This window comes from Oncorhynchus gorbuscha, linkage group LG24, assembly GCF_021184085.1.
Source record: "Oncorhynchus gorbuscha isolate QuinsamMale2020 ecotype Even-year linkage group LG24, OgorEven_v1.0, whole genome shotgun sequence".
NCBI lineage: Eukaryota > Metazoa > Chordata > Actinopteri > Salmoniformes > Salmonidae > Oncorhynchus > Oncorhynchus gorbuscha.
The window spans coordinates 42,236,352-42,258,461 of record NC_060196.1 but is presented as its reverse complement, the minus strand read 5'-3'; the positions used below and the strand labels follow the sequence as shown (position 1 = coordinate 42,258,461).

Genomic DNA, 22,110 nt, shown 5'->3' with positions numbered 1-22,110 from the left:
AAAAATATCATGAATCATCATCACTCTGCATTTTGGTCCGACTCTCCTTCACCATAAGAGAACCGTTACAGAATCACCCACCACAACTGGACCAAGCGGCGTGTCAACAGGCAGCGACAGCAGAAGCAGCGAAAGGAGGAACGGACATGGGAGGATGAATTGTTCGGAGAAGGACCCTGGGATCAGCCTGGAGAATATCGCCGCCCCAAAGAAGAACTGGAGGCGGCGAGAGCTGAGAGGCACTGGTATGAGGAGAAGCAACAGCGGCAGCAGGAGCAACAATATCGGGACTACACTACTTGGGAGGAAATAGACAGGTGGGTGGTCGACCCAGAGAGAGTGCCGGAGCCCGCCTGGGATTCGCTGGAGCAGTGCGAAGCAGGTTATCGGAGAATGGAGTTGGCGAAGCAGGCATGGCGGCGCAGACGGAAGACCGAGAGTCAGCCCCAAAAATGTATTGGGGGCGGGGGGGCTCAGGGAGAGTGTGGCAGAGTCAGGAGTCAGACCTGAGCCAACTCTCCCTGTTTATCGTGAGGAGCCAAGGAGGAGACCAGAACCGGTGTCAGAGGTGAGCGAAGCAGAGACTGTGAAGTAGTTAATGGGGAAATTGGAGGAGAGAGTAATGAGGGAGTTGCTAGTTTGGTGCTTTAGGTACGATATTCGTCCGACGGAGCGTTTCGGGGATTTGATGGCACCTGGGTCAGCGCTCCATACTCGTCCTGAGGTGCGTGTTAGTCGGCTGGTGAAGATTGTGCCAGTCTCACGCACCAGGCCTCCTGTGCACCTCCCTAGCCTTGCACGTCCTGTGCCAGTCCTGCTCTCAGGCTCTCCAGTACGCCTTCACGGTCCGGTCCATCCTGTGCCACCTTCACACACCATTCCTCCGGTGGCAGCTCCCCGCACCAGGCTTCCTGTGCGTGTCCTCGGTCCAGTACCACCAGTGCCAGCACCACGCACCAGGCCTTCAGTGCGTCCCGCCTGTTTAGCGCTGCCAGAGCCTTTCTCCTCTCCAGCGCTGCCGGAGCCTCCCGCCTGTTTAGCGCAGCCAGAACCTTCCTCCTCTCCTGTGCTGCCGGAGTCTCCTGCCTGTTCAGCGCAGCCAGAGCCTTCCTCCTCTACAGCGCTGCTGGAGTCTCCTGCCTGTTCAGCGCAGCCAGAGCCTTCCTCCTCTACAGCGCTGCTGGAGTCTCCTGCCTGTTCAGCGCAGCCAGAGCCTTCCTCCTCTACAGCGCTGCTGGAGTCTCCTGCCTGTTCAGCGCAGCCAGAGCTGCCAGCCTGCATGAAGCAGCCTGAGCTGCCAGTCTGCATGGAGCAGCCAGAGCTGCCAGTCTGCATGGAGCAGCCAGAGCTGCCGGTCTGCATGGAGCAGCCAGAGCTGCCGGTCTGCATGGAGCAGCCAGAGCTGCCGGTCTGCATGGAGCAGCCAGAGCTGCCGGTTTGCATGGAGCAGCCAGAGCTGCCGGTCTGCATGGAGCAGCCAGAGCTGCCGGTTTGCATGGAGCAGCCAGAGCTGCCAGTTTGCATGGAGCAGCCAGAGCTGCCAGTCTGCATGGAGCAGCCAGAGCTGCCAGTCTGCATGGAGCAGCCAGAGCTGCCAGTCTGCATAGAGCTGCCAGTCTGCATGGAGCAGCCAGAGCTGCCAGTCTGCATGGAGCAGCCAGAGCTGCCAGTCTGCATAGAGCTGCCAGTCTGCATGGAGCAGCCAGAGCTGCCAGTCTGCATGGAGCAGCCAGAGCTGCCAGTCTGCATGGAGCAGCCAGAGCTGCCAGTCTGCATGGAGCAGCCAGAGCAGCTAGATCCGCCAGTCAGCCAGGATCCGCCAGTCAACCATGATCTTCCAGATCTGCCAGTCAGCCAGACTCTTCCAGATCTGCCAGTCAGCCAGACTCTTCCAGATCTGCCAGTCAGCCAGACTCTTCCAGATCTGCCAGTCAGCCAGACTCTTCCAGATCTGCCAGTCAGCCAGACTCTTCCAGATCTGCCAGTCAGCCAGACTCTTCCAGATCTGCCAGTCAGCCAGACGCTTCCAGATCTGCCAGTCAGCCAGACGCTTCCAGATCTGCCAGTCAGCCAGACACTTCCAGATCCGCCAGTCAACCAGACTCTTCCAGATCCGCCAGCCAGCCAGGATATGCCGGAGCCAACTACCTGCCTGAGCTTCCCCTCAGTGCTGAGCTTCCCCTCGGTCCCGAGTGCCCCTGAGCTTCCCCTCGGTCCCGAGCTTGCCCCTCGGTCCCGAGCTGCCCCTCGGTCCCGAGCTTGCCCCTCGGTCCCGAGCTGCCCCTCGGTCCCGAGCTTGCCCCTCGGTCCCGAGCTGCCCTCGGTCCCGGCTCCCCTCGGTCCCGAGCTTGCCCCTCGGTCCCGGTCCCGGTCCCGAGCTGCCCCTCGGTCCCCTGCCCCTCGGTCCCGGTCGGTCCCGAGCTGCCCTCGGTCCCCTGCCCCTCGGTCCCGAGCTGCCCCTCGGTCCCTGCCCCTCGGTCCCGAGCTGCCCCTCGGTCCCGAGCTGCCCCTCGGTCCCGAGCTGCCCCTCTGTCCCGGTCCCTCAGTCCCGAGCTGTCCCTCTGTCCCGAGCTGCCCCTCAGTCCCGAGCTGCCCCTCAGTCCCGAGCTGCCCCTCAGTCCCGAGCTGCCCCTCAGTCCCGAGCTGCCCCTCAGTCTCGAGGTGACCCTCAGTCCAGTGGGGTTCCGGGTGAGGACTACTAGGCCATGGTTGGCGGCGAGGGTGGACTATCCTAGGACGCGAGGAGAGGGGACTAAGACATTAATAGAGTGGGGGCCGGAGCCGGAGCCGCCACCATGGACAGACGCCCAACCGGACCCTCCCTATTGTTTTGATGTGTGTCCGGGAGTCCGCACCTTAGGGGGGGGGGGGGTTTCTGTCACGCCCTGGTCGAAATATATTATGTTTATTCTTCATTTATTTCGGTCAGGCCAGGGTGTGACATGGGTTATTGTGGTGTGTTTTTGTCTTGGGGTTTTGTGGGGTGTCTACATAGTCTATGGCTGCCTCAGGCGGTTCTCAATCAGAGTCAGGTGATTATCGTTGTCTCTGATTGGGAACCATATTTAGGCAGCCATATTCTGTGAGTGTTTCGTGGGTGATTGTTCCTGTCTTTGCGTTTGCACCAGATTGGGCTGTTTCGGTTTTCATTATTTCATTTCATTATTTTTGTAGTTTCTGTATGTATAGTTTTTCCTTCATTAAAAAATGTCATGAATAATCACGCTGCATTTTGGTCCGACTCTCCTTCACCACAAGAGAACCGTTACAATTAGTGCTTTGAGGTCGGTTCAAAAATAGTCGGTCAATCAGATAGCTCAGATCACAGTTTCTGCACTGTTTCCTTGAGCCTATACAGGAAAAAGAAGCCTTGAGCGCACAGCAAAGTTGATACCGTGAGATTTAAAAACGTTTAAAACCCTGACTAGAGAGAGACTCAATGAATACGTTCATGTTTAAAGTTGTTATTCAGCACTGTCAAAACAAAACGGTCAACACTTCTAGAAGCCATAAAATGCAAGACAACCAGCACTGCAGCTATAATGAATAGATATAGCAAAGAGTTACAATAAGCTAGATTGCGTTATTATTAGCAGCTTGTCCCTTTTTTTATATCAAGTAATATTTCACTTTATCTGGACACCAGATTAACACAATGAATTGGTGCATGAGACAGAAATAATGCAGTTATTATAATAATGCGAACTGAATTTCACCATCAGCTGGAAGACAGTGTCCCCTTTTCTCAGCAGAGGGATGGTGAGTCAGCCTCACAGCCGCTCTCCCCCTCCTCTCAAACCAGGGGCGCAACTTTCACTGGGGACATGTCCCCACCACATTCTGATATAGCATTTTTGTACGCTCCAGTTTTATCATTGGAATGTGATAAAAACGGAGGCATCGGTGTGCTTTAGGACCATGCGGACGCCGCCGTGCGGTTGATAGGCTGTTAAGTGTTTATCTGTCTGGGATTAAATAAATAAATACATAAATACATAACCAGTCAGAAGTTGACACACCTACTCATTCAAGGTTTTTTTTTGTACTATTTTCTACATTGTAGAATAACAGTGAAGACATCAAAACTATGAAATAACACATGGAATCATGTAGTAACCAAAAGACTGCAAAATAAAAATATATTACAATTTGTAGGTTCTTCGAAGTAGCCACCCTTTGCCCGATGACAACTTTGCACACTCTTGGCATTCTCTCAACCAGCTTCATGAGGTAGTCACCTGGAATGAGTTTCAATTAGCATGTGTGCCTTGTTAAAAGTTAATTTGTGGAATTTATTTCCTTCTTAATGCGTTTGAGCCAATCAGTTGTGTTGTGACAAGGTAGGGTTGGTATACAGAATATAGACCTATTTGGTAAAAGACCAAGTCCATATTATGGCAAGAACAGCTAAATAAGCAAAGATAAATTACAGTCCATCATTACTTTAAGACATGAATGTCAGTCAATACTGAACATTTCAAGAATTTCGAAAGTTTCTTCAAGAGCAGTTGCAAAAACCATCAAGCGCTGTGATGAAACTGTCTCTTACGAGAACCGCCACAGACTTTGATCAATTGGTTGTTCAAAAAAACAAACAAAACATTTTGTTAATCTCTCAGCACTAAAACAGAGGGACAGAAAGATAGAAAGAGAGAGAGGCAGAATGAGAGACAGAAAGATAGAAAGAGAGAGAGGCAGAATGAGAGACAGAAAGATAGAAAGAGAGAGAGAGGCAGAATGAGAGACAGAAAGATAGAAAGAGAGAGAGAGGCAGAATGAGAGACAGAAAGATAGAAAGAGAGAGAGGCAGAATGAGAGACAGAAAGATAGAAAGAGAGAGAGGCAGAATGAGAGACAGAAAGATAGAAAGAGAGAGAGGCAGAATGAGAGACAGAAAGATAGAAAGAGAGAGGCAGAATGAGAGACAGAAAGATAGAAAGAGAGAGAGGCAGAATGAGAGACAGAAAGATAGAAAGAGAGAGAGAGGCAGAATGAGAGACAGAAAGATAGAAAGAGAGAGAGGCAGAATGAGAGACAGAAAGATAGAAAGAGAGAGAGGCAGAATGAGAGACAGAAAGATAGAAAGAGTGAGAGGCAGAATGAGAGACAGAAAGATAGAAAGAGAGAGAGGCAGAATGAGAGACAGAAAGATAGAAAGAGTGAGAGGCAGAATGAGAGACAGAAAGATAGAAAGAGAGAGGCAGAATGAGAGACAGAAAGATAGAAAGAGAGAGGCAGAATGAGAGACAGAAAGATAGAAAGAGAGAGAGGCAGAATGAGAGACAGAAAGATAGAAAGAGAGAGAGAGGCAGAATGAGAGACAGAAAGATAGAAAGAGAGAGAGGCAGAATGAGAGACAGAAAGATAGAAAGAGAGAGAGAGGCAGAATGAGAGACAGAAAGATAGAAAGAGCGAGAGGCAGAATGAGAGACAGAAAGATAGAAAGAGCGAGAGAGGCAGAATGAGAGACAGAAAGATAGAAAGAGAGAGAGGCAGAATGAGAGACAGAAAGATAGAAAGAGAGAGAGGCAGAATGAGAGACAGAAAGATAGAAAGAGAGAGAGAGGCAGAATGAGAGACAGAAAGATAGAAAGAGAGAGAGAGGCAGAATGAGAGACAGAAAGATAGAAAGAGAGAGAGGCAGAATGAGAGACAGAAAGATAGAAAGAGAGAGAGAGGCAGAATGAGAGACAGAAAGATAGAAAGAGAGAGAGAGGCAGAATGAGAGACAGAAAGATAGAAAGAGAGAGAGGCAGAATGAGAGACAGAAAGATAGAAAGAGAGAGAGCAGAATGAGAGACAGAAAGATAGAAAGAGAGCAGAAATGAGAGACAGAAAGATAGAAAGAGAGCGAGAGGCAGAATGAGAGACAGAAAGATAGAAAGAGAGAGAGGCAGAATGAGAGACAGAAAGATAGAAAGAGAGAGAGGCAGAATGAGAGACAGAAAGATAGAAAGAGAGAGAGGCAGAATGAGAGACAGAAAGATAGAAAGAGAGAGAGAGCAGAATGAGAGACAGAAAGATAGAAAGAGAGCAGAGAATGAGAGACAGAAAGATAGAAAGAGAGCGAGGCAGAATGAGAGACAGAAAGATAGAAAGAGAGCGAGAGGCAGAATGAGAGACAGAAAGATAGAAAGAGAGAAGAATGAGAGACAGAAAGATAGAAAGAGAGCGAGAGGCAGAATGAGAGACAGAAAGATAGAAAGAGAGAGAGGGCAGAATGAGAGACAGAAAGATAGAAAGAGAGAGAGGCAGAATGAGAGACAGAAAGATAGAAAGAGAGAGAGGCAGAATGAGAGACAGAAAGATAGAAAGAGAGAGAGAGAGACAGAATGAGAGACAGAAAGATAGAAAGAGAGAGAGGCAGAATGAGAGACAGAAAGATAGAAAGAGAGAGAGGCAGAATGAGAGACAGAAAGATAGAAAGAGAGAGAGGCAGAATGAGAGACAGAAAGATAGAAAGAGAGAGAGGCAGAATGAGAGACAGAAAGATAGAAAGAGAGAGAGGCAGAATGAGAGACAGAAAGATAGAAAGAGTGAGAGGCAGAATGAGAGACAGAAAGATAGAAAGAGAGAGGCAGAATGAGAGACAGAAAGATAGAAAGAGAGAGAGGCAGAATGAGAGACAGAAAGATAGAAAGAGAGAGAGAGGCAGAATGAGAGACAGAAAGATAGAAAGAGAGAGAGAGGCAGAATGAGAGACAGAAAGATAGAAAGAGAGAGAGGCAGAATGAGAGACAGAAAGATAGAAAGAGCGAGAGGCAGAATGAGAGACAGAAAGATAGAAAGAGAGAGAGGCAGAATGAGAGACAGAAAGATAGAAAGAGAGAGAGGCAGAATGAGAGACAGAAAGATAGAAAGAGTGAGAGGCAGAATGAGAGACAGAAAGATAGAAAGAGAGAGGCAGAATGAGAGACAGAAAGATAGAAAGAGAGCGAGGCAGAATGAGAGACAGAAAGATAGAAAGAGAGCGAGAGGCAGAATGAGAGACAGAAAGATAGAAAGAGAGAGAGGCAGAATGAGAGACAGAAAGATAGAAAGAGAGCGAGGCAGAATGAGAGACAGAAAGATAGAAAGAGAGCGAGGCAGAATGAGAGACAGAAAGATAGAAAGAGAGCGAGAGGCAGAATGAGAGACAGAAAGATAGAAAGAGAGCGAGAGGCAGAATGAGAGACAGAAAGATAGAAAGAGAGAGAGGCAGAATGAGAGACAGAAAGATAGAAAGAGAGAGAGAGGCAGAATGAGAGACAGAAAGATAGAAAGAGAGAGAGGCAGAATGAGAGACAGAAAGATAGAAAGAGAGAGAGGCAGAATGAGAGACAGAAAGATAGAAAGAGAGAGAGGCAGAATGAGAGACAGAAAGATAGAAAGAGAGAGAGAGGCAGAATGAGAGACAGAAAGATAGAAAGAGAGAGAGGCAGAATGAGAGACAGAAAGATAGAAAGAGCGAGAGGCAGAATGAGAGACAGAAAGAAAGAAGAATGTCTGTAATGTAATGTAGTACTGAGTCATAATCAGCCTCATATGTGGATCGCTGCATGCCAGCTGGCCCCTAATACAGCCTGCATGAGAACACACACACACAGACATACATGCAAGCATTCACGCACACACAGAACATAAAATGTTATGTAAGTAGCCCCACAGCAAGAGAGAGAGAGCTGTACGTTGTCATAGGTTACATCCACAGAGATTAATATCTGTGTGTGTGTGTCAGTAAAACTCTTCATTCACATTACATCTTAACTATTAACATCCTCATCCCTTCCATCAATCCCCTTTCCTCCCCGACCCTCCTGGCTCCTTCCTTCTCACTTGGACTTCCTCACACCTCTCCCCGACCCTCCTGGCTCCTTCCTTCTCACTCGGACTTCCTCACACCTCTCCCCGACCCTCCTGGCTCCTTCCTTCTCACTTGGACTTCCTCACACCTCTCCCCGACCCTCCTGGCTCCTTCCTTCTCACTCGGACTTCTTCACACCTCTCCCCGACCCTCCTGGCTCCTTCCTTCTCACTCGGACTTCCTCACACCTCTCCCCGACCCTCCTGGCTCCTTCCTTCTCACTCGGACTTCCTCACACCTCTCCCCGACCCTCCTGGCTCCTTCCTTCTCACTCGGACTTCCTCACACCTCTCCCCGACCCTGCTGGCTCCTTCCTTCTCACTTGGACTTCCTCACACCTCTCCCCGACCCTCCTGGCTCCTTCCTTCTCACTCGGACTCCCTCACACCTCTCCCCGACCCTCCTGGCTCCTTCCTTCTCACTTGGACTTCCTCACACCTCTCCCCGACACTCCTGGCTCCTTCCTTCTCACTCGGACTTCCTCACACCTCTTCCCGCTCTCCATCTCAGATATCTGACCATGTCATGGAGAGAGAGATGGAAGCGAAGCGTCTAGACATTATGAGCAGGCAGAATTATATGGTTGTTAGTCTGGGTCAGTGTGTGTGTGTCACACCGAGACGCTCGCTCACACACTCGTGGTCTGAACTTGATTAGAGGCCACAGTTCAGCCTCAAATTCAATTTACCACTTAACTAACCTTGTCTTAACCACACACACGCTGTGGTCTACCCCCTTATCATGACTCAGGCTCTCTAACAGATAAACAGATAATAGATTCCCCCCTTGAAGGAAAAACAGAACTGTTTTTACATGTTTGTTTTCAAAGGTTTTTCAGCCTCTATTGGTTTCAGGGAAGTAGAGCGAAACACATAGATGATGTTAAGTAATAAGGAAAACACACTCAATGATCTTATGGCCTTTATCATAGAACCTTTACATGTAGTAAGGGGAAGAGGGAGGGAGCGAGAGATTGAAGCCAAGGGTTACAGAAACAGTCGTCCACATTTTTACTTGATGTTCTAAAAAAGAATTGTGTCTCTGGGCTCATTTAAAAGCAAGAATTACATTACAGATGGACTGACTCAATCAATCACACACACGCACACAGATGCCAAAGTAAACCAAGCCAATGAGACAGCAGTGGTGAGGGCAGCTAACCCGGAGGGCCTGACTGAGACTTGTGTAAGACTGGCCATTCCCATTGTCTGGGAAACTGCCTTCTCACACACACGCCAGCCAGGTCACCTGTGATACAAGTCAGTATTTGACGTCCATCCATGTCTATGGACGTTGGGAGATGAGGTGGAAACTGGCCACTAGGGACAACAGTGAGTGCTGTTACCGTCTACCTTATGCCTCTGATTCCAAAGGTTGCAAGTTCAAATCCAGCGATGTTATTTTTGAGATTTAATGCCGAAACTTAACCTTAAATACTTACAAATTTGATGTTTAAGAAACATGGATGAACGTCTAATTAGGATGTGAGACTGTGAGAGCCAGTTGCGCATGCACCCACACACACTCGACTTCACGTGTCCTTACTAAAAGCGTCTAAAGCTGAGGTCTATGAGAACATGGCTTACAGTACGAGTCAAAAGTTTGGACGCACCTTCTCATTCAAGGGTTTTTCATTTTTACTATTTTCTACATTGTAGAATAAGCATGAAGACATCAAAACTATGAAATAACACGTATGGAATCATGTAGTAACCAAAAAAGTGTTAAACAAATCAAAATTATTATTATTATTGCCTTGATGACAGCTTGCACATGCTTGGCATTATCTCAACCAGGTTCACCTAGAATGCTTTTCCAACAGTCTTGAAGGAGTTCCCACATATGCTGAGCACCTGTTGGCTGCTTTTCCTTCACTGCAGTCCAACTCATCCCAAATCATTTGAATTGGGTTGAGGTCAGGTGATTGTGGAGGCCAGGTCATCGGAGGCAGTACACCACCACTCTCCTTCTTGGTCAAATAGCCCTTACACAGCCTGGAGGTGTGTGTTCGGTCATTGTCCTGTTGAAAAATAAATGACAGTCCCACTAAGTGCAAACCAGAAGGGATGGCGTATCGCTGCAGAATGCTGTGGTAGCCACGCTGGCTAAGAGTGCCTTGAATTCTAAATAGATTCACCGACAGTTTCACCAGCAAAGCACCCCACACCACCTCCTCCATGCTTCACGGTGGGAATCACACATGTGGAGATCTGTTCACCTACTCTGTGTCTCACAAAGACACGGCTGTTGGAACCAAAAATCTCAAATTTGGATTCATCAGACCAAAGGACAGATTTCCACCTGTCTAATGTCCATTGCTCCTGTTTCTTGTCCCAAGCAAGTCTCTTCTTCTTATTGGTGTCCTTCAGTAGAGGTTTCTTTACAGCAGTTCGACCATGAAGGCCTGATTCACGTAGTCTCCTCTGAAGAGTTCATGCATTTATTTGGGCTGCAATCTGAGGCTGGTTACTCTAATGAACTTATCCTCTGCAGCAGAGGTAACTCTGGGTCTTATTTTCCTGTGGCAGTCCTCATGAGAGCCAGTTTCATCATAGAGCTTATCGGTTTTTGCGACTGCACTTTAAGAAACTTTCAAAGTTCTTGAAATGTTCCAGATTGACTGACATTCATGTCTTAAAGTCATGATGGACTGCTGTTTTTCTGATTATTTGAGCTTTTCTTGTCAAAATATGGACTTGGTCCAACTTCTGTATACCACCCCTACCTTGTCACAACACAACTGATTGGCTCAAACATATTAAAAGGAAATAAATACCACAAATTAACAAGGCATGACTACCATGAAGCTGGTTGAGAGAATGCCAAGAGTGTACCAATCATCAAGGCAATGGGTGGCTACTTTGTAGAATCTCAAATATATTTTGATATGTTTAACACTTTCTTGGTTACTACATGATTCCATAGGTAGAATAATAGCAAAGACATCAAAACTATGTAGAATATTGTACAAATAAAAACCCTTGAATGAGTAGGTGTCCAACATTTTGACTGTAACAGGTCAGAACGTTTAAACTTTCACATTTTCAGATCAGATCAATTTCAAATCATACAGCAACTAAGATATAGAGGGATGGAGTGGAAATTACATAGATACTGACACACAGAAAGACTGTATGATTTGAAATTGATCTGAAAATGTGAAAGTTTAAACGATTTTACAGAAAAGATGATCTGAAAAACAGTGCCAGTGAAAACTAAGTACACAAACACACTGACTCGCTCGAATTCACATGGCTTTATTAGCATGGGAAACACATGTTGCCAAAGCAAGTGAAATAGATAAAACAAAAGTGAAATAAACAATCAGAAATGAACAGTAAACATTACACTGAGAAATGTTTCAAAATAGAGACATTTCAAATGTTATATTATGTGCAGTGTTGTAATAATGTGCAAATTGTTGAAGTACCAAAGGGAAAATAAATCAACAGAAACATGAGTTGTATTTACAACGGTGTGCAGTGATCTCATTTCTCATATTTACCCCCTCTCTTCTTATGTAATGTATGCTCTCGTCTAGAAAAGTGGACTCTAGTGATAGTATTTCCCTTGCTTTTTAGACCAGGTAGGCCTAAACATATATTTTTTAAATGGTAGGCTAACTCCCTCTCTTTCCACAAGGCATGTCTGAGACTGTCTGCATTGTTGTGGAGGCTATGCCATCTGGTAAGACCCTGTGTTTGTGTGTGGGAAGAAGTCAGTAACATGTATAAATAACTTTTGACCTTGGTGTGTAGGTATAAATAAGGTTGTATACAACAGGTGTAGACTAACAGTGAAATGCTTACTTATGGGCCATTCGCAACAATGCAGAGAGAAAGAAAATAGAGAAATAAAAGTAATAACATGTAATAATACAATTAATAAATACACAATGAATAACGATAACTTGGCTATATACCCAGGGTATCCATACCGAGTCGATGTGCAGGGGTACAAGGTAACTGAGGTAGATATGCACATATAGTTAGGGATAAAGACTAGGAAACAGGATAGATAATAAACAGCAAAATTGTTAACCAAATAGCTACCCGCACTAACTATTTAGCTTATGGCTTGGGGGTAGAAGCTGTTGAGGGTCCTGTTGGTTCCAGATTTGGTGCATCGGTACTGCTTGGCGTGCAGTAGTAGAGAGAACAGTCTATGAATTGGGTGGCTGGAGTCTTTGACCCTTTTTAGGAACTTCCTCTGACACCGCCTGGTAGAGAGGTCCTGCATGGCAGGAAGCTTGGCCACAGTGATGTACTGGGCCGTAGGCAGTAACCTTTGTAGCGCCTTACGGTCGGATGCCAAGCAGGTGCCAAACAAAGCAGTGATGAAGCCAATAAAGATGCTCTTAATGTTGCACCTGTAAAACTTTTAAAAGCTCTGAGGGCCCATGCCAAATCTTTTCAACCTCCTGCGGGGGAAGCGGAAATTTTGTGCACTTTTCACGACTTCATTGTGTGTGTTTGTGGACCATGATAGATCCTTAGTGATGTGGACACAGAGGAACTCTCAACGCCCTCCTCTACAGCCCTGATGTGAATGGGGGCGTACTCAGCCCTCCGTTTCCTGTAGTCCAACATCAGCTCATTTGTTTTGCTGATGTTGAGGGAGAGGTTGCTGTCCTGGCACCACAATGCCAGGTCTCTGCCCTCCCTATAGGCTGTCTCATCGTTGTCGGTGACCAGGCCTACCACCATCGTGTCGTCAGCAAACTTAAGAATGGTGTTGGAGTCATGTGGCTACGCAGTCATGGGTGAACAGGGGGTACAGGAGGGGACTAAGCACGCACCCCTGAGGGGCCCCTGTGTTGAGGGTCAGCATGGCAGATGTGTTTTCTACCCTAACCAATGGGGGTGGCCTGTCAGGAAAGTCCAGGATCCAGTTGCAGAGGGAGGTGTTCAGTCCCATGTTCCTTAGTTTAGTGATGAGCTTGGAGGGCACAAGGGTGTTGAAGGCTGAGCTGTAGTCAATGAATAGCAGTCTCACATAGGTGTTCCTCTTGTCCAGGTGGGAGAGGGCAGTGTGGAGTGCAATGGAGATTGCATCATCTTTGGATCTGTTGGTGTGGTATGCGAATTGGAGTCGGTCTAGTGCATCTGCGATGGTGTTGATGTAAGTCATGTCCAGCTTTTCGAGGCATTTCATGGCTAAAGATATGAGTGCTATTGGGTGATAGTCATTTAGTTACAATGGCATTTTTGGGCACAGGGACTATGCTGGGCTGCTTGTAACATGTAGGTATTACAGACTGGGTCAGGGAGAGGTTGAAAATGTCAGTGAAACACTTGCCAGCTGGTCAGCGCATGCTAGGAGTACGCGTCCTGGTAATCCATCTGGCCCTGTGGCCTTGCGAATGTAAACTTGTTTAAAGGTCTTACTCACATTGACTACGGAGAATGAGATCACACAGTCGTCCGGAACAGCCAGTGCTCTCATGCATGGTTCAGTGTTACTTGCCTTGAAGCGAGCATAGAAGGCATTTAGCTCGCCTGGTGTCACAGAGGCTCGCGGTTGGGTTTCCCTTTGTAATCCATGATAGTTTGAAAGCCCTGCCACATCCGACATGCATCAGAGTTGGCATAGTAGGATTAGGTATTAGTCCGGTATTGATGCTTTGCCTGTTTGAAGTTTTAGAGGTTGTAGTGGGACTTATTATATGCATCCGGATTAGTTTCCCGCATTTGGAAAGTGGCAGCTCTAGCCTTTAGCTCAGTGCAGATGTTGCCTATAATTCATGGCTTCTGGTTGAGACATGCACATACGTAGGGCTGTGGCAGTTATGACATTTTGTTAGCTGGTTATTTTCATGCCAAAACTTGCTGGTCTCATGGTAATTTACTGTTAATTAACATAAACACGTTTAGCATCTCCATCAACACAAGCCGTTGAAAAAAATTAAATGAAGCTTGGGCTCCATTCCTCGTCTCAGGTTGCACAGTTCACTCAAGTGGTCGTACTTTAATTGACTATTCGCAACTTAATCTCGTCTTTACTAGTATGTACAATTTGTTCCGATTTAGAATGGCCCATTATCAAATGGGTGGGAACAGGGGAAGCGAGAAAAAGATGTCATCCCTATGGACTAATAGCAAATTGTGGCCGCAGTTTGATTTTCAATCCTGCCAGGCAGGCTGTTCCAGTTTTATAGTGGATCATGTGCTTAATTGTAGCAGCTGAGAAATAAATATAGTAGCACCTGGAATCCTCCTCTTTTCAGTGGCAACCATCAAAACTCTGCTTTCAAACAGGATTGCATATAGAAATGTCTGGGCTTATAAAGAACAAAGTTTGGACACACCTACTCATTCCAGGGTTTCTTTATTTGTACTATTTTCTACATGGTAGAATAATAGAAGACATCAAAACTATGAAACATCACATATGGAATCATGTAGTAACCAAAAAAGTGTTATACAAATAAAAAATATATATTTTACATGAGATACTTCAAAGTAGCCACCCTTTGCCTTGATGACAACTTTGCACACTCTTGGCATTCTCTCAACCAGCTTCATGAGGAGTCACCTGGAACTCATTTCAATTAACAGATGGGCCTTGTTAATTTGTGTAATATTTTTCCCTCTTAATGCGTTTGAGCCAATCAGTTGTGTTGTGACAAGGTAGGGGTGGTATACAGAAGATAGCCCTATTTGGTAAAATACCAAGTCAATATTATGACAAGAAGAGCTCAAACAAGCAAAGAGAAACAACTGGTCATTTCTTTAAGATATGAAGGTCAAGCCTATAGGCCTATGCGTATACATAAGCTCTAATATGCGTAGGTTACATTTTTAGCATCACCTTAGAAAGAGCTGTCCATTTTCTTTGGCTTTGAAACAACATCCACAAGGACCATGTTTTCCACTCAGTTTCAACTTTATGATGGATCACAGTGAGATGAGTTTTAAATGCATGATACTGTTATGATAAGTGTTGGATGTGATTTTCAATTGCATTGATGTCAGAGCGGTTAGAGGGACAATAGATTCATTAATGAAGCCGGTGACTGATGTGGTAAACTCCTTAATGTTATCGCATGAATCCCAGAACATGTTCCTGTCTGTACTAGCGATACAGTCCTGTAGCTTAGAAGGAGCAGTGTGTGCCCGTGACTGGGACTCTGAATAACACACACTGGGGGAAGGAAAGTCTGGACTCTGACAAACTCTCTCACACTCACACAGCCGTGACGCTCCGAGCTGGGGTGGAAGCGTGTGAACGGGAAATGAGCGTCTGTCTTTCCCAGATGCTGTCGGAGAAGCCGGAACACCGGACGGATAGGCAGGGCTCACACAGCCCAGATACTGAGAGGTTCCCAGCAACATCTCCAGGAAGAGGGACACCAAGCATCCTGTAGCCCTAGAACACTCTGTGTGTGTGTGTGTGTGTGTGTGTGTGTGTGTGTGTGTGTGTGTGTGTCAGCGGCTGCCCTGCTACTGAAGAGAGAGAGAGAGAAAGCAAGAGAGGAGCTTTGGCCTAGGCTACTGTTGATTGTGAGGACGAAGGCCTTTTAAATTGAAGTAAAATTAAAAGTTAGAGTATGCCTATTGTGAAAAGCTTACAAGGCAGGTCTCCAAACTGTGACCATGTAGCCACATTTCACACAACCACATTAGACTTGGTTGTGTGAGTTAAGAAATATATTGGTCACATCAGTGCAGGCTGCACATTCATTCACCTCCGGAGCCTGCTGGTTTTCTGTTCTACTTGATAATTAATTGCACCCACCTGGTGTCCCAGGTCTAAATCAGTCCCTGATTAGAGGGGAACAATGGAACTGGCTTCGAGGTCCAGAGTTGAGTTTTGAAGGCTATATTCATTATCCTCATGAATGCTGTAATGAAAGGGTCTGTTTGCCTCAGCTTTCTGAAGGTATACGTTTAATGTCTCAGCTCTCAATTCTAAACTCAACAGCAAATATTTTACAAAGATATTTGATCTGGCTTTCAGATATGGAGTGCGCGAAAAGCATATTGGCCATTGCGAGTGAATGGCCTCATTGAACAGTATGCTACAACTGGAAATTAAATTAACTTTTAGAATAATACATGGCTACTATGAGTGGTATTAAATTTAGCGTTAGCAATCTCGCTAATATGTTTGAGTTTCCACTTACTCAGGTGGTGAATCAGCCCCAAATACTGTTCTATCGGAAAGTATTCAGACCCCTTGATTTTTCCAAATTTTGTTACATTACAGCCTTATTCTGAAATGGTTTCTCTCATTCTTCTCTGCAGATCCAAGATCTGTCAGGTTGGATGGGGAGTGTTTCTGCACATATATTTTCAGGCCTCTCCAGAGATGTTCGATCAGGTTCAAGTCCAGGCTCCAGCTGGGCTACTCAAGGACATTCACATTCAGACTTGTCACGAAGCCACTGCTGCGTTGTTTTGGCTGAGTACTTAGGGTCTTTGTCCTGTTGGAAGGTGAACCTTCACCCCAGTCTGAGGACCTGAGAACTCTGGAGCAGGTGTTCTTCAAGGATCTCTCTGTACTTTGCTCCGTTCCTCTTTCCCTCGATCCTGACTAGTGTCCCAGCCGCTGAAAAACATCCCCACAGCATGATGCTGCCACCACCATGCTTCACCATAGGGATGGTGCCAGATTTCCTCCAGACATGACGCTTGTCATTTAGGCCAAAGAGTTCATTCTTGGTTTCATCAGACGAGAGAATCTTGTTTCTAAGAGTCAGAGTCCTTTAGGTGCCCTTTGGAAAACTACAAGTGGGCAGGTGCCTTTTACTGAGGGGTGGCTTCCGTCTGGCTACTCTACCATAAAGGCCTGATTGGTGGTGCGGCAGAGATGGGAGAATCTTCCAGAAGGACAAACATCTCCACAGTGGAACGCTGGAGCACTGTCAGAGTGACCATCGGGTTCTCGGTCACCTCCCTGACCAATGCCCTTCTTCCCCGATTGCTCAGTTTGGCCGGGCGGCTAGCTCTAGTAAGAGCCTTGGTTGTTCCAAATGATGGAGGTCACTGTGTTTTTGGAGACCTTCAATGCTGCAGAAAATGTTTTGGTACCCTTCCCCCAATCCTGTCTCGAGCTCTACGTACAATTCCTTCAACCTCATGGCTTGGTTTTTGCTCCGACATGTACTGTCAAAATGTGGGATCTTATATAGTCAGGTGCGTACCTTTACAAATAATGTCAAATCAATTGAATTTACCACAGGTGAACTCAAGTTATAAGTTATATAAATTACATAAATATCAAGGATGATCAATGGAAACAGTATGCACCTTAACACAATTTCAAGTCTCATAGCAAAGGATCTGAATACTTACAGAAATAAGGTATTTCTTTAAAAAATGTATTTTATTAAATTTGCTAAAATTTCTAAAATCTTGTTTTCGCTTTGTCATTATGGGGTATTGTGTGTAGATTGAAGAGGATTTTTTACATTTAACCCATTTTAGAATAAGGCTATAACATAAAATGTGAAAAAAGGGAAGGGTATGAATACACTGTATATTAGCCTATGATATTAGAGCACATAAAGATGCAGGCAAATGAATAATATATATATATATAATATATTTTTTTTTTGTACAATTCTAGAGCCATATTTAACAATAGCATATTTGTCTACCCAAAATGCATGAGAATCACTGGATTAAATTGCACATTAAACTATTTCAAATCACAACAGCACAAGATGAAATTATTTAATCAGTACCATCTCAGTAGACTAAGTACACTTTTTATAAAGCATTGTGAATAACTTGATAGGCCTACAATTTTTTTCTACTGCATGATCCCCCCCCAAAAAAATGATACGACCAAATCATGGGCTGGTGCCACCAACTGAAAAACTTAGTGGCACAAGTCTGTTAGTCTGGAGCCCTGCTACAAAGGGAATGTCCTCCGTGTGGAGGGGTTGAGCTATTGTAGTGGACAAAGATGAGAAGAATGGTGCGGCCAAATGCATGCTACTTTGCACCTCGCCATTTTTATTTATTTATGATTATTTTTATGATTATTATTGTTGTATGTCATTGTTATTATTGTAGGCCCTTTTAATCTAAACCAGTTCTTTAAATATGCAAAACAGGTTTTGTTTCATTCTGTTGACATTTTATTAAGTTAACTAATGTTGTTTTCCGCAATTGAATATCCTGCTCATATTTTCCCTATATAGAATGGCTTGATATTACCTTAATAAAAGTTGAGAAACATTTGTGAAGGTGTGGTGTGGTGTGGCTATTAGCCTACTATACTGAAGGCCTATGATATGACGACTGTGCGCACTGGTGCTCCAACTGACTCCGACAGCTGAACTTGTTTCAGGCCTACCTATTGGAAGGATGTTTCAGGCCTACCTATTGGAAGGATGTTTCAGGCCTACCTATTGGAAGGATGTTTCAGGCCTACCTATTGGAAGGATGTTTCAGGCCTACCTATTGGAAGGATGTTTCAGGCCTACCTATTGGAAGGATGTTTCAGGCCTACCTATTGGAAGGATGTTTCAGGCCTACCTATTGGAAGGATGTTTCAGGCCTACCTATTGGAAGGATGTTTCAGGCCTACCAGAGTTACTCCTGTAATCTAACGCTTATCTTCATAACAAATTCTAATAGAACATTTATGAATGAACCTCCTCCTGTAAAGCTGCCTGACAGACGCAGCAGCCTGTCTGACATGAAACAATGTATGTCCGTGTCATATCAGGCCACCGGCATCTCTCTCAGGGGCCTTTCTTTCCATGTATCTTTTAAATATTCAAATCATACAGTGGACGCTTAAGCCTATAGGCCAATGCATGCAATGCCGTTATGCATTTGGTGCTCAAATCTCCAACAGCTGAACCGTGAGATGGACAATGTGTTTTAGGAATGTAAAAACCAATAAAATAGGCTATACATTTTTGCATATGCTACAGATCGAAACACAAGGAATAGTGTTTTTGTAATTAGATATAGGCTGTCTCATTTGGCCAATATCCCTGGTTTATTGATGGAGCTGACTGCGTGGGAGGATGGCCTAATGGGTTACGTACCCAATACATATGGATGTATTTCTCAAATGTCAGATCAATTGAAATCTTTCCGGTCACCTGTCTGGCGCCAAATGGGTGTGTGAGATTAATGACCATCATACCAGAATGAATAACACACACAAGTATGATAAACTGTTGAGTAACATAAGAAAGGCAGGTCTACGGCCAAACACAACATTATGCCAGGACATTACAGTCCAGTCAGCTGATTCAGAAACAACAGACACGCACTTGCACTCAAAAGTAACTCCGTCTGTGTGTGTGTGTGTGTGTGCGCTTACATGGTTGTCTGTGGTGTGTATGAGGCTGAGGATGGGAGAGCCAGTGGGGGTGCAGAGTTCAGGGAAGGGGTTGATGACGGCAGGGAGAGAGGAGGGACGACACTGCTGCTGCTCCTCCTGGAGCCTCCTGTAGAGGGAGACAAGAGTTGCACAAAAATAAAAAAGACACCTCAATCACAACCACAGATTTACATTTACTCATAGAAAGATATCGATACTCTGTGTGTTGTGTGTGTGTGTGTGTCTGTGTGTGTGTGTGTGTGTGTGTGCGTGTGTGTGTGTGTGTGTGAGAGAGAGACATAGTTACATGAAGGCGTTGATGTGTACGGGCTGAGAGCGACACAGCCTCTCTTGGGGGCAGGAGAGGGGAATAGGGGGCGTAGGGCGCTGGGAGCGAGGGCCGCGCCGATGAAGAGCGTGCCCGTGATGAGGGGTGTGCACGTGACTGTTGTGCAGCAGCGGGGCCGTCTCTGTGTGGGTATTGCAGCTGGAGTAGAGACTCTCCAGAGAGGAGTTCATGTCATTCACCAACGCCTCCAGATCCACATCATCTACACAGAGAGACAGAGCGACAGAGAGAGAGAGAGACAGAGGTAAGACGGGAGGGAGGTGGGGAGAGAAAGAGGGGGAGAGATAGAGGTGTATTTAAAACACAGCAAAAAGGAGATACATGCTGCAAATGTTGCTCTTACCAATAGATGTCACTGTAGACTATAGATAACTAGGATGCTGTCCTGAGCAGAGAGAGCTACTCCCAAATCTCCGTTATTTACATGTAGACGGAGATACAGAGGGTGCAGATCCGGGTGCCCTGCGAGAATTTGTCGGCGAGTGAGTACCCACCTTTACCATGCGCTCTATTGGCCAATGTGCAATCACTGGAGAATAAAAAGGATGAGCTCCGTTCCAGACTATCCTATCAACAGGACAGGACAAAACAGTCATATCTTATGTTTCACCGAGTCGTGGTTGAACAATGACATGGATATACAGTTAGCTGTGTGTTCCGTGCATCGGCAGGACAGAACCGCTGCGTCCGGTAGGACGAGGTTTGGTGGTTTGTGTCTATTTGTCAATAAAAGCTGGTGCACAATGTCTAATATTAAGGAAGTCTTGAGGTCTGTCTCACCTGAGGTAGAGTACCTAATGATAAACTGTAGACCACACTTACTATTTTTTGAAGCGGTCTATTTACCACCACAAACTCATGCTGGCACTAAAACCGCACTCAACGAGATGTATAAGGCCATAAGCAAACAAGAAAATACTCATCCAGAAGCGGAACTCCTAGTGGCCCGAGACTTTAATGCAGGCAAACTTAAATCCACTTTACCTCATTTCTAGCAGAATGTTAAACGTGTAACCAGAGGGGGAAAATAAATAAATAAACTTCTAGACCACCTTCACTCCACATACAGACACAGGTACAAAGCTCTCCCTCACCCTCCATTTGGCAAATCTGACCATAATTATATCCTTCTGATTCCTTCATACAACCAAAAATTAAAAGCAGGAAGTGCCAGTGACTTGCTCAATACAGAATTGGTCAGATGATGCGGATGCTACGCTACAGGACAGTTTTGCAACCACAGACTGGAATATGTTCCTGGATTCATTAAATGACATTGAGGAGTTTACCACCTCAGTCACCGGCTTCATCAATACGTGTATAGACGACATCGTCCCAACAGTGACCGTATGTACATATCCCAATCAGAAGCCATGTAATACAGGCAACATCCGCACCCGAGCTAAAGGTTAGAGCTGCCGCTTTCAAGGAACGACAGCTTTTATAAGAAATCCCGCTATGCCCCGAGTCGAACCATCAAACAAGCAAAGCTTCAATACAGGACAAAGATAGAAACATACTACACCAGCTCTGACGCTCGTCTGATGTGGCAGGGCTTGCAAACTATTACAGACTACAACAGGGAAACCCAGCCACGAAGTGATCAGTGACACGAGCCTACCAGAGGGGCACTGCCCTTTCCCACCTGCTGACGACACAACGGTGTAGGCATGATCACCGACAAGACAGCCTATAGGGAGGAGGTCAGAGACCTGGCAGTGTGGTGCCAGGACAACATCCTCTCCCTCAACGTGAGCAAGACAAAAAGAGACGATTGTGGACTACAGGAAAAGGAGGGCCAAACACACCTCCATTCCCATCAATGGGGCTGTAGTGGAGCAGGGTCAAGTTCCTCAAGCTACAGTAGACTAGAGATAGTTAGGATACTGTCCAGAGCAGAGAGAGAGCTACTGTATGTCAGAAGGACATCTAAGATACCATTGGAATATAATGGAAGACTCCAGCCTTCCACTAAAATATTTCCTTTACCATGTTCTAAGGTGTCCCTAGGCTTAGAGTGTGTGTGCATGTGTTGGCCTGAGTCTGCTGACTCTGGAGCACTGGGTCACTGCCTCTCATATGTTAAATCTAGAATGTACAATCATAAAAAACATACCGAAGTCTCTATCATCCCCTACAGTCAACATGGGGTGGCAGGTAGCCTAGTGGTTAGAGCGTTGGGCCAGTAACCGAAAGGTTTCTGGATCGAATCCCCGATCTGACAAGGTAAAAATCTGTCGTTCTGCCCCTGAACAAGGCACTGTTCCCCCGGTAGGCTGTCATTGTAAATAAGAATTTGTTCTTAACTGACTTGCCTAGTTAAATAAAAGGTTATTTAACATTTTAAAACACAGGCATATTTAGCTGGTTTAGTAACTTGAAGACTTCGGTATGATAACTGTAGAGAGTGATAGACTTCAGTCTATCACTCTCTACAGTTATCATACCAAAGTCTTCAAGTTACTAAACCAGCTAAATATGCCTCTAGGCAAGTGTATCGGTCTGCAGGAGCCCACACTGATCCAAATGAAGCATACATCGGTAAGAAAACTGATTCAAACGTTACGAATCGCAGGTTCAACCAATGTTAACTCATAATCGTTTCTGCCTTATTCTGCAAATATCTCAA

At 45.6% G+C, this 22,110-nt stretch overlaps 1 protein-coding gene across 1 annotated transcript in view; it reads right to left on the bottom strand.

The window, feature by feature from the left end:
• The window catches only part of LOC124012586 (growth factor receptor-bound protein 10-like), a 60,069-nt gene that overhangs the window by 18,744 nt on the left and 19,215 nt on the right, over positions 1-22,110 (bottom strand). Inside the window, exons 5-6 of the mRNA XM_046326360.1 lie at positions 19,440-19,683; positions 19,133-19,259 (exon numbers count right to left, since the gene is read on the bottom strand). Of these exons, the coding sequence (XP_046182316.1) occupies positions 19,133-19,259; positions 19,440-19,683 (371 nt within the window). The remainder of the gene's footprint in view (positions 1-19,132; positions 19,260-19,439; positions 19,684-22,110) is intronic.